Source organism: Limulus polyphemus, unplaced genomic scaffold (assembly GCF_000517525.1).
Source record: "Limulus polyphemus unplaced genomic scaffold, Limulus_polyphemus-2.1.2 Scaffold3097, whole genome shotgun sequence".
NCBI classification, from domain to species: domain Eukaryota; kingdom Metazoa; phylum Arthropoda; class Merostomata; order Xiphosura; family Limulidae; genus Limulus; species Limulus polyphemus.
Genome location: NW_013668707.1, coordinates 117,948 through 131,692, shown reverse-complemented (window position 1 = coordinate 131,692; position 13,745 = coordinate 117,948). Strand labels below are relative to the sequence as shown.

Sequence of the window (13,745 nt, the reverse complement as noted above, 5' to 3'; positions counted from 1 at the left end):
AATTTCTTATTTAAGGTAAAGAATTATTAGTTGATATTTTTTTCATAAAACATGGGTTAACTTTGACAACAAGAACCATCTGGCATCAAGAATATTTAATCTAATAATAATGTTACATTTATAGTGTTTTTTTATATTTTTTAAAGTATCTTATTATTAGATTGATTATATTTTATTGTATATAAAAACAACTGAATTAAATTTTATATAGAAATTTAAACCATTATTATCTGTAACATAGTCTAAAAGTTAGTGTTTTTTTTTTCATTTTTCGATATGCATGCAAGAATTATTTATGTATTAACTATGAACTTGTGTTTGTGAGAGAACAACTAGTGCCATTTTTTGCAAAAATTAATTATTTTCTCATATAACTTAGAATTCTACAGTAATGAATGATGTTAATCTGGTAGTTTCAAAGTTCTTAATTAGTCATTTATTCAGAATAATTTATGGTGTAGCAGAAAATTAGATGAATTAGTAATCAATGATTTCCTCAAATATTTTGTAGTTTATTAGAAACTTAACTCAATTGGTAATCAGTGATTTCTCAAAGCTTTTTTGATTTCTTAAAATTACCTAAATTTTTCAATCAGCCTTATTTTTTTCTTCTTTTGATAATTTGATGTTTATTAGAACATTAGAATAGATAACTAAAAGGAAAAGTTAATCTATTCTTTGCTATGAATTGGTTGCTACATTTTAAACACAAATGTATGATCTCCACCCATGATACCAACAAAGCTTGTATTTAAATACATACATGTAATATAATTAAACTTTTGCCATACTTTTGGCTCTTAAGTCTTGAAATTAAAACAATACTATATTAAAAAATTCACAACCTTGAGTAAATACATTAAAAATAAAACCAAACACATTTCAACAATATGATAGTTTCTATGAAATATTTTCACATCTTGTGTTTACTTTCAGTATTAAAACTACCAGAGATAGCATTTTAATAAAAATTCTCTACTATGTTTCTATGTTCAGAATTATAAGTGAAACTTGTTGAAGTAACAACTTGAATTCAAATATCATACAAAATTCAACTTACTTTTAAATAACTGTGAGAAAAATTTATTTCCAACATTTAAATTGAATTGTTCATAGAATGTATTCAAATTATGATGATGTGTTTCTTTCAAAATTTATGTAAGTAGGTAAGAGATAAGGACACCTCAACTACTTATTGGTAAATAATATGTAAAAAAAGTTAAAGAAGTTAAAAATAGTCAATACAAATTAGCAAAAGATGGACAAAACAATTAAGTGAATCAATGTAATGAATCATTTTATGTTGAAATTTTAAATAAAGTTGAATAAGTGTCTCAGAATAAATTCTAATGATAGGTGAAATAACGAAAAATTAACAAAACTGATATTACAATATAGAAGGTAACTATGCCATGCATACTATGTTTTTCATTTCTCTTGAAAACTGGTATTTACGTTACTGATATATGTGTAACTCAATTTAAAAAGTCAGTATAAATGTAGAATGGAGTTAACTTTCTGGTGCATGAACAATTCTTGACAGGTTTCAGTATGGTAGATGAAGCTGAGATGGTGGAATCTGTTCGAAGTAATGTTCATAAGCTGAAAAAGTTTCAAAAGTTAAATGTGTAATTCTTGTCTCTTTGTATTTTTTGTACACTTAGAATATTAACATATTAAAAAATATACAATACACACACAAACACAGTATTCTCATACCTATACTCAGGGCATATCTAATTTTTTTAAAATGTTTTTATAGAATAGAAATGACAAAACAGATGATGCAATCAATTTCAAAATGTGCTAAGATGAATGTTTATTAAAAAAATGAAGTCAAGCAGAAATGTCAATTCAAATGACAACTCCAAATACAGAGAAAAAAAACAAACTAAAAGATATAAAGTTGACATTTGTGGTAAACTGCTAGATACTAACACTGTTAATGCTGATAAAACTTTTCTCCTCCATTTCTTTAAATGAAGCCTTTATAGTAAGCAATAGGTATTAAAGCAAGTCTTGGTAGTCTTTCACTAGACTGAAATATAGAATTCAAAACTTACTTTAAAAGTTGGCATGGAAGTTAAAAATATGTAGGCCTACTATAAAATACAGGAATACCAGATAACTCTTATCTTGACAACCATATTTAGGTTATATTTTCTTCAAACATAATGTGGATTTTAGATTAAAGTCTAGTTTAAAATATATATCTGATAATGATGAAAGAACTAACATTTTTAATGCTATCAATCTATAAACTTTACATGTAATTTGAGTGAGATTTCATAAAATGAAAAGAGATCACATTTGTGATCTGTGACTGATGCCCTTACTAACTGTATAAGGTTCCATCACAGGATTAATTAAGAAAAGCTTGTGTAAATTGATATTGTCTTACAATAATCTCAGGTCATATTCTAAACTTATTCAAAATGCATTGAACAACAATCATTCTTTGCTTACATGCTTAAACTACAATATAATGTTGTTTTAGATTATTTGTTTTTTACCATCAGTCGGAAACCTTGTAAGAGGGAGAAGTTTTTATAAGTCTTAACTAATGTACTAAGGATTTTAAGGCTAAAATGAATAGTTAATGACTACCCATCCTATACTAAGAAAAATTATTAAGAAAAAGCATTAAAGTAAAAGGTTAGAAAAAGCTTTAGAGTTTGCACCTCAGTGTCCAATATTAAATAATGTCCAGTAGATAAGGAAAGTTTCTGTATTTGAAAATTTCTGTTGCCTGTTTCGATCTACCCTTGTACTCTTATGATTGGGTAGTTAGGGAAAATTTCCATACTTTTTTTTCTCTTTTGATCTGCTGTTAAAAGTATACAAATTTTCCCTTGCTACCCTAGCATAAAAGTATGCTTGAGTAGCTAGGTAAAATTTCAATATTTAAACATTTGTTTTTCTCTACTCTTGAACTGATATGCTTGAGTAAATAGGGAAAGTTTCCAACTTTAAACCTCTTATTACCTGTTTTGATCTTCTTTATTACTCTTATGCTTTAATTCCTAAGGGAAGTCTCCATACTTTAAACTTTTTGCTTTCTCCTTTGATCTACTCTTGTATTCTTATGCTTGAGTAAGTATGTTTTTTTTATACTTTAAACCTTTTATTGCCTGTTTTGATCTACTGATATACTGTTATTCTTGGATGGGTAGGAAATGTTTCAGTACTTTACATTTTTGTTTTCTCCTTTCATGTACCGTTTTCCTGTTATGCTTGAGTAGCTAAGGAAAGTTTCCTTACTTTAAGTTTTTTTTTACTGTTTTGTTCTCCTGTTGTACTGTTATCATGAATAGCTACGAATTGTTTATGTACTTTAAATGTTTTGTTTTCTCTTCTTATCTAATGTTGCACTGTTATATTTGGGCAGCTAGGGAAGTTTCTATACTTAATTCTCATTGTTTTTTCTTTTGATCTGGTGTTGTACTGTTGTGCTTCAATAACTAAGGAAAGTTTGATATTTTAAAGTTTTTTTTGCCTATTTTGAAGTTAGCATTTTCCTATATCAAAAAATGTATTTTCTATAATACTTACCTCTTCTTAAACTTTAGCTTTTTCCTGATGAAAGTTTCTCTTCTTTGCCCATCTAAGCATTGGTATGAATCTTACCTCACTTGCTCCAGTCTTCATACCCCACTATATTCAAATCTTGTGATTCTTTCCACCTATGTCAAAAGCCCTCTATACCAGATCCATATATAAGTTTCCCATTATTACTTCTTATTCACTTTTCGAAACAGTCCAGATTTACAGACTTGAAACCAGCCATTTCATTGGGAGGAAGTGTAGGGGGAGTGTGAGAGAGGAGGTAAGTATTATCAGAAATACATTTTCTGTATAGGAACATGTTAACTTCTGAAACACACTTACTTCCTCTCACACTTTAACTAGAATCCCACATTGACAAGGTGGAGGGGGCAAGGTCCACACAGAAAGCGTCTGTGTAGAAAAGAGGCATATGAAAATGAGATATAGTAATAGCACACCAGTAGGGTCCATACTACTTCTAGAACAGGTATGCTCTTTGCCTGGTAATTTCTGGGTGTTAAAGGCCAATCAGCCACAAAGACAAAATCCTAACATCTTTAGAAGAACAGGAATTCACCCAGGCAGATAAAGTCCCACATCTTGTCATTAGAATTACAGGGCTGTGGACCCAAATCAGGAACCAAGGTGTAGTGGTTAGGGCATGAGCACCACTTTAGTTTTTGGCCTTGTTTAGTAATGTGGTATTATTGGAACCCAACCTGAAAGTTACAGAATGTTGCATGCTAAGCCACCAGAATTACCAAGAGAAGGCAAGCAACACCAAAGTGGACAAACCCTCACCCCAGCACAGAAGAAGCACAAAATGCAACAAACTGAACTCAGAATTAAGGGACCTGTCACGACTCACTTAACTTGAAAAAATAGAGATTACTGGGTCTGGAATTATGAACCAAAATCATAACTCCCTAACCAGAGAGGCAAGGCAACCCCTCCTGCCCCAGAATTATGAGGAGGATGTGGAACAAACTAACTCCCACCAATGCCACAGGAAGTGACACTCTACATGCAGGATTACAAGGAGTTAAGAACCCTCTTCCCTGGTCATTAAAATGAAGACAATGACCAAAAAGAAGAGCCATGCACAACTCATATATGAAACGTCTCAGAATTTTTTTTTTTGGAAATTAAAGAAAATAGACAGAAAATTCAAAACCCAAGAAAAATGGGTAAAAAAAAAATCGTCCAAAAATAGGTATGTTTAATGTTACACAATACATAAGAGAAACCTGCAGCAATCACGGAAAACTATTGTAATGTTCTGCCATTGAGAAAAGTGAATAAGGAAAGTACAGGGTACAGAGGCAATTTGATGTAGTTGGAAAGAATCACATGGTTTAAATTACTAAGGGCAATATAGCGGGATAGAAAAGCTGGAGAAAGATGCTTAGATGGGCAGACAAGAGAAACTTCAGTTGGGAAAAAGCTAAAATGTGAGAGGAGATAAGTGTGTTTTGTAACTTCTGCTTTGTAGTTTTACTTGTATAACTATGGAAAGTTACTGCACTTTTAAACTTCAACTGTCTGTTTTTAGTTACTGTTGTACTTTATGCTTTGGTAGATAGTGAAGATTTTCATACCTTTTATTGCTTGTTTTGATTTACTTTGTACCGTTATGCTTGGGTGCATAGGGAAAGTTTTCATACTTTAATGTTTCATCTGTTGATCTACTGTTCCTATGTTATTCTTGATTATTTAAGAAAAGTTTCCATATCTTAAACTTTTTCTTTCCTGCTATAATATACTGTAGTACTGTAATGTTTGGATAGCTAAGAAAAGTTTCCCTACTTTAAAATTACTGTTGTCTGTTTTGATCTGCTACTTTCATGTTGTGCTTTGATTGAGTAGCTAAGGAATGTTTCCATAGTTTAAACTTTTTTGTTGCCTGTTTTGATCTACTACTGCACTGTTATGCTTGAGTAATGAGAGAAAGTTTCCATACTTTAAATTTGGGTTTTCTCTTTTGATCTTCTGTTGTACTATTATGTTTAGGTGACTAAGGAAAGTTTCCATACTTTAAACCTTTTGTTTTCTCTTTTGATCTACTGTTATATTGTTATGCTTGAGTAGCTAAGCAAAGATTCCATACTTTAAATCTTCTATTGCCTGTTTTGTGGATTTATTTGAGTAGCTACAGAAAGTTTCTACAGTTTAAAACTTTTGTCATATGTATATAGTTACTATTTTGCTTTGGTAGCTATGGAAAGTTTCCATACTTTAAGCCTTTTATTGCCTGTTTTAATGTACTGTTATGCTTGGGTAGCTATGGAAAGTTTTTATACTTTAACTTTTTATATTTTGATCTACTGTTGTACCATTATTCTTGTATAATTAAGGAAAGTTTCCATACTTTAAACCTGTTCTTTCCTGTTTTGATATGTACTTGTACTGTTATGCCTGTGTAGTTTCTATACATTAAACCTTTAATTGTCTGTTTCGATCTACTGTTGTACTGTTATGCATGAGTTGCTAGGAAAAGTTTCCATACTTTTCACCTATAATTGTCTGTTTTGAATAACCATTGTACTGTTATGCCTGAGTGGCTAGGAAAAGTTTTCACACTTTTTATTTCCTTTCTTGGTCTATTGATTAACTGCTATGCTTGAGTACCTAGGGAAATTTTTCACACTTTATAAACTTTTTATTTCCTTTCTTGGTCTATTGATTAACTGCTATGCTTGAGTACCTAGGGAAATTTTTCACACTTTATAAACTTTTTATTTCCTTTCTTGGTCTATTGATTAACTGCTATGCTTGAGTACCTAGGGAAATTTTTCACACTTTATAAACTTTTTGTTTCCTTTCTTGGTCTATTGATTTACTGCTATGCTTGAGTAGCTAAAGAAAGTTTCTATACACTAAACCTTTTTTGTTTTCACATTCTCACTCACTGTAGTACTGCTATTCTTGAGTTACTAAATAAAGTTTCCATACTTTAAACTTTTTGTTGCCTGTTTCAGTCTACTGTTGTACTATTATGCTTTGGTATGTAGGAAAAGTTTCCATCTTTTTTTTTTCTTTTTTGATCTACTATTGTACTGTTATGCTTGTATAGCCATGGAAAGTTAACATATTTTAAATCTTTTATTGTCTGTTTTAATTTCCTGTTGTACTATTATGCTTAATTACCTAGGAAAATCTTTCTGACTTTAGACTTTTTGTTGCTTGTTTTGATCTGTTGTTGTACTATTATGCTGCTAGGGAAAGTTTCCATACTTTAAACTTGTTTGTTTTCTCATCTGATCTACTGTTCCACTGTTATTTTTGATTAGATAAGGAAAGTTTCCATATTTTGAATTTTTGTTGTCTGTTTTGATTCCTGATGCACAGTGATGCTTGAGTAGCTACAAAAAATTTTCATACTTTAAAGTTTTTGTTGCCCATTTTAATTTCTGTTGCACTGTTGTGCATGAGGTAAACTTGTTTAAAATAGTTGGTGGTGCCATTTGGAATAATTTTTCATGTGATTTCTTTATATTCAACAAATCAAATTCACTAACTTATGAATATTGTCTCTTTAAAATAAAGTACAATTAAGTCTTCAACATCTCCACCCTTTGCATAAGAGATGGAAGAACCTGACTGCACCCAGCACTTGAACTTTCCTAAATAAAACCCCTGCTAACCTCTAGTATATTAAGGTTGATAGTCCAGAGATAATTAAGTAAGCTGGGATTGACATGTATGTCAAAAGACAAAATGTTTTACATTATGCAAAAAATGTGCACAGGTTTTCAAGTTTAATTGGGGTGTTGCATGGAGGAATCTGAACCAAGACCAACAACACTTAATTCTTAGTATGTTAACAAAAATATCATTTGAGTTTTCATGAATATGTGTTAAATCTTCATACATTTTTGTTTTTGATAGGATTATATATTTTAAATCTAGTAAAACATTATTATATAACATTTCATTAAAAATAAACAATAAAGCTTATGTTCCATGCAAATAGTTAGATTTGTTATGAAGTGTTATATTCATTTATAAAACACATAACAGATGTTAATTTGAAAATGATAACTGTTAAAAAATGTGTGGGTCATACTTATAGATTCATACAGTATAAGTGTGTGTTGGCCATATGTGATATTATATGATTGTTTGTGTGTCTGGCAAGTGTTGATGTTATGGCCTAGCAAGTATTTGCATAAATCTATCAAGTTTAACATAAACAAAATTAAATGATTTTACAAAGGAGTGGAATATTTGTCAATATTTCATCTCAAATCCACTATACCTACTTCAGAGAAAAAGAGATGTATGATAAATATATATTTTGTGCACAATAATAATTTTAGTTTGAAGGTTTTCTTTCTGCTCCACCTTGTCATAATTGTTGTTACAGTAACATTCACAATATTTTAATATTACTGTATCAGTATATATATATATATATATATATCTATATCTATATAAACATACTAACTTACAGGGTGATGAATCTGATAAGTTGGCCATCAAAGAACTGAACATACTGGTTAGTGGTGAGGAAGATGAAGTGCAAGAAGAAACTAAAACATTAGAGGCATCACCTCTACCATTGTTCATGGTCAAGGTATTTGCTGTATCAGGGTGAAAGTAGCTAAATGGACGGCCATATGTGGCTCCTAACCCACAAGGAGGTTCTAGCGTCAGTGAAGTAGTCATCACCACAGGCTCTATATCTGTTGAAAGTCATAGCTTATGCAGATAAAATTGTGTTTCTATTTATATTATCACAGAAGCTTTATGACTCAAATGTAGTAAAATTAAAAAAATATTAACCATATTCTGAAATTAGGGATGAATGTAATTCAATATTATATGTAGAATTGTATTGCTACTAATGTTAAAAATAAATTACTTTCAGGCAAGCATTTCTACTTTATTTTAAACTTTAAAACATTTTCAAATCTCATACTTGGTATCATCTACTTTTGTAGGAACTAATATTTTATCAGTAAAATTAAGTTCAATTACAACATCTTCAAATGAATGACCATGCTAATTTCATCACCATGAGCTGGTTCTAAATGTTTTGTACATATCAATACAGGTTATTTGAAAGTGTGTATAGCTGTGTACCTTCATTTTACAAATACAGGGTTGATATTAATAATAAACTAATTACCTATAGCATAACCAAAGTCCATTTAATGATCCAAAGATTCAAACTGGTTATAAAATTATTTCACAACAAACTACAACTACCGACTCACAAACTGAAAATGGATTATAAGTTCCTTGTTAATTAAAAATAAGAAGCAGACATGAAAACTGGAATCCTTCTTATTAAGTCTTAGCTATTATATTGGGTTTTGTTAAGGTCACACAGTAATTTTTCTTACCAAAACTATAATTTTTTTTATAAAGTACAGAAGCTTTCATTCAGTTTGCAAAAAAAAAATCTTAATATTATTACAAAACATAAAATAAAATCTCTCGATCATATAGACCACCACTGTAGGAGATAAAGGTTTCAATCCTTTATATTACAGTACAATATGTGGATATCATAATCAATAATAATCATGAATTAGATTACAGAAATCACAGTCTCATTACAGAAAAAAAAAAAAAAAAGACTGACTTGAACACAATCAATGCATCTTCTATGGCTAAACAAAGAACCAGATGGTACAGACAAACTAAGACAAAGCTTTAGTGAAGACATCAAAATAGTATAACTTACAGATGGTGTAATTAATCCCTAAAGCCTATCTCTTGAAAGTGAAGAAAAAAAACTTGAGTCAGCTGAAGACAACAAGCTTCACTATTTGGAGTTATAGCTGAGACTCAAGGAGAGGTAAAAGGAGGAAGGTTATGGTTAAACAAAGGTGGGAAAACTGTGCCTGGAAGAAAGGGACTGAGATATTAGGGTCCAAATCCCAACTGGGATTAAAGAATCGAAAAAAGGATTCTAAGTCGAATGGTAGGCCAAAGCATAAGCCTAAGAAAAGCAAGGGGGACATGGCATGCTAATCCCTAAATGCAATTGGTCGGTAAAATGCTCAGCATGGACTCTGATATAGGGAGAGGGAGGAAAAACAAAACATTCAGGAGCAGATGTGTTAAGTAACAAGGAAGGGGAGGGGTCAAACGACACTGGGGATAAGGACAAAACATAACAAACCTGTGTTACCCATTCTAAAAACTATGATGAAGGTCTAGGAGCATCAATCACAACTGAAAAAGTCTGCATGGCATTGGAAAGAGGAGAGAAAAGGCTGTCCAGGTTTTTGTCCTCCTGTCCACCATCTTCAGGGTAGGGGAGAACTGGTTAAGAGTCAAGAGAGCCCCCAGCATGCATGAACAACTCCATTTCCTGCTAATAAAATTACACCCGTAGTCACATGGTATTGGTACCAGTTGAAGTTGTTGTAACAATAAACTGCAAATTCATCACTGAATTTTGAGTGAATAAGTACTCCAAGATGAAATATCTCGTTAAAAATCGAGTTGTTGTCAAAATAGGATATCAAAGTCAAACATTTGTTTAAGTTCAAAAAATAAATACAAAAATAAAATTTTGCAAAAATTTGAAAAATCAAAGGGCATTCAAGTGCTTAGAAATGAGGTTAAACTCTGTAATCCAGGGGGAGACACCTGTGCCAGGAGAATGTGTCGTGCTCCTGTTGGAGGAGAGTTGTGCATGCTACAGTGCAGCTGTACCACGTTAAACATGTAGGGGTAGGTGGGAGTATCAAGCGTAGTGGCAAGCAAACAAATTGAGCATATAGAGGGCAACATTAATGAAGAAAAGCTATTGTGTGAGAGGGGGTAAAATATATTGGAATAAATAATATATAGATATTTGTTTCTATAAGCATGTATCATAAACCATGCAACTGTAAATAAAATTAATTACCTTGGATGGATATTCCCAGCTGATTGAGAGTATGTTCAGCAGCCACCAGTTTAGCCTGTTCTATGTTACAACTAAATTTGGTAGACTGGAACTGGTTGTAAAAAGCAGGTAACTGGGGAATGATAACCTAAAGTTAAAAAATGAAGAAATTAGCAAACACACTGTAATTTGAAAAGTTTAATATTGTTATTAGAGTAAAAAGATACATTATGTTAATATAATAATAAGTTGGCAAACAATGATTTATAACCACAATGAAACGATTTATTTTTGGGGGGAACGTACTACATGTTTTGACAGAATATTAGTCTGTCTTCTTCAGGTATGAAATATTCTCTTTCTGGCTTCAGCTGACCACAATGAAACTGTAATGGTCTAAAATAAACATGCTGCTACAATCAGAGTTCAACAACAAAAACACAATTTATTCACAATAACAACACTTAGAAACTTTTCAACACAGTTGATAAACAAATGTCTGGCCAGGACTTCACAACAAATGATCATAAATATTAATAAATCTGTAAGAACAGAATCAGGAAAATGAACCAGAAAGAAAAAAAACCTAATTCCAAAAAAAAAATACAGCAAATACAATATTCAAACAATACCTTTCAATATCAATATTGATAACAATATCGAGTGATAAACAGCAATAACTATACCCTCCAATAACTATCTTGTTACTCTCTCTCTCCTATAGAAAAGCTTCTGGCAGGGTATTTATTCACAGAGCATGTTACGAGAGTATAACCTCATATGATCATCAATTTACGTACTCTTCTGCTACATTAATAGTATCTGTACATCACTGCTAGGGAAGCTGGAGTTAGCTTCATCATACACATATATATAGAAGGTGAGTTAGCATTTTAATGCAACTAACAAGTCATAGATAAACTAAACAACAGAATGAAATATTAAATGAATGATACACACAACCATAATCATAAAAAAATATAATTTGCTATATCACACTCTTTCCCCCTTGAAAAACAAAGTACTGACGTTAATCACTTCATATAAAATATTCCAATTTGGGATCCTTACTTTTAACTACCTCTTTATACTGACATCATGAATCCTTTACAGTTTAAGCACAGATACCTTACAAGAAGGAAAATACAATTCACGATTTTGAATCTTCAGCTTCTGGTTTGGCTTAACGAAAGTTTAACACTTTGAAAACCAGCTAACTACAATAATTAACTCTGCAACATGGTCGCAATGTTCTTTGAGGAGGAGATAGAGGTAAGACATCAGCAGGATCCGTTGAAAGATGGGAAGTGTACACATCAGCAGAAGCCTTTTTTCTTGTGGGGGAACAACCATCAAATCTTCTGTAGCTGACATTTTCGTTTTGCTACCACTGTCTAAGATGGTTACTATCTTCTTCACTGTCGAGAGAATTGTCATTATTGTCTTGTAGTTGCACCTGATCTAGGATCTTTTAGTTCATACACTAATGGAGTAACACACTTCATAATTTCGAAAGGTCCATTCCACTTCAGGACAAATTCTACAGTAAAATTATTTACTGCACAAGATAAAGGATGTGTCCTTAATAATACTAAATTACCTATTTTAAATGTGTCTAGGCATTTCTTCCAGTTGTAGTCTTGTCATTGTCACTTCTGAGCCTTTTAAAAGTTGAATCTTGCCTTCTGTATGACATATTGTAATTCTGCTGTTCATTCATCAATGGTTTTGAGATGCTGTTGGGAATTTCCTCAGTCAGTCCTAAGGAAGGAAGATCTCACATCCCAAGTGAAATTTGGCTAGCATGTAACTTGTAGACTCATGAATAGAAGTTTTATTGACTAGACAAAACTCAGATAAATGATTGTCCCAAGTTTGATGATTTGTTTCAAATATAAGCAGATGTCATTCTACCAATATTTCTACTTACTCTTTCAGTAATGTTAAACTGAGGGTGATATGGAGTTGTAAAGATGTGTTATTTCTCATAGCTTGCCAAGTTTCATCCATCAAATGAAACACAAATTGTGGGCCATTATCAGATACAAGTCTTAGGAATACCATATCTACATAAGTATTCATTAATTAGTTTATTGACAATCACCTTCACAGTTATTTGTTTGAGAGGATATAATTCAACCCACTTACTGAAATAATCTGTCACAACCAACAAGTAACTATTTCCTGTCCTAGACTTAGTACAAGCCTCATGATGTCTACTCCTATTATCTCGCCAGGTTCCATTAGTTTAGTGCTTTGCATAAATCCAGCTGGCCACTTCTGATCAAATTTAGTGATTTGACAAACATGGTATGACAACACATTTTTATTATGTACTTTTTCATACCAGGCCAATAACCATGTCTGGATACTTTGTCTATTGTTTTTCAAACACCTAGATGAGCAGACATAGGATGATCATGCAATTCATTTAAAATTGCCAGTCTCAATGTTTTGGGAATAACTGGACTGAATTCACCATTGCTAGCAACCCTTTCTATGAAAGAAAGAACATTATCATTCAAGACACAGTGTTTGGATTTACTTACAATCTGAGCAATTATATTGGAATCATCTGGTGACTGTCCAGTTTTCAAATATGAGTATATATGCTTATATAGTCATCATCTTTAGCTTGCTCAGTAGTCAACTGTTCTCTAGTGTTAACGTTGACAATGGCAAAAAGTTTAGGCGAAAACTTACTGATGTCCAAATCTGGAGTTTCTTCTGGGGGGTCAATAGGATGTCTAGATAGGGCATCAGGGAACTGGTTCTCTTTTTCTTTAATATGCAGTATTTCAAATGTTAAGTCTTGTAATTTTAGTGACCACAGCATCAATCTACCAGTTAACTTTGGAGCTGTCTGCAACCATTTCAAGGCAGCATGGTCAGTTATAACTGTAAATTCTTCTCCATCTAAGTATATCTTAAATATTTCTATAGTCCAAACTATGGCTAGATATTCTAACTCTGTAGTAGTACAGTTTCTTTCTGCAGAATTCAGTGTTCTATTGGCATATGCTATGACACCCTTTTGCCACAGAACTGCTTCTAATCCAACATTTAAAGCATCAGTATGAAAAAATTAGTGTTCACCTTTTCTTGGAAGTTGCAAGACAGGGGATTCCCTTAAAGCCTGCTTTGATTTCCGGAATGGGTCCTCAAACTGGGGAATCCATTTCCATCTAATACGCTTCCTTTGTAACTAACATACAGGTTCAGCAATTGTAGAAAAGTTTAGAATGAACTGATACACATACCCAAGAATGTGCTTTACTCTTTGCATTTTCTTGGAGTTGGAAAGTCTGTAACATCATTTATGTGTATTCCCTTAGAAGAGGGTTAAATCCTA

At 31.9% G+C, this 13,745-nt stretch overlaps 1 protein-coding gene across 1 annotated transcript in view; it reads right to left on the bottom strand.

Moving 5' to 3' along the window:
• Positions 1–216: 216 nt before the first annotated feature.
• LOC106468648 (probable RNA-binding protein 46) overlaps positions 217–13,745 on the bottom strand; it is a 47,028-nt gene continuing 33,499 nt past the window's right edge. The window contains exons 8-9 of the mRNA XM_022397003.1: positions 10,415–10,541; positions 217–1,602 (exon numbers count right to left, since the gene is read on the bottom strand). Coding sequence (XP_022252711.1) covers positions 1,547–1,602; positions 10,415–10,541 — 183 coding nt within the window. The 3' untranslated portion in view covers positions 217–1,546. The remainder of the gene's footprint in view (positions 1,603–10,414; positions 10,542–13,745) is intronic.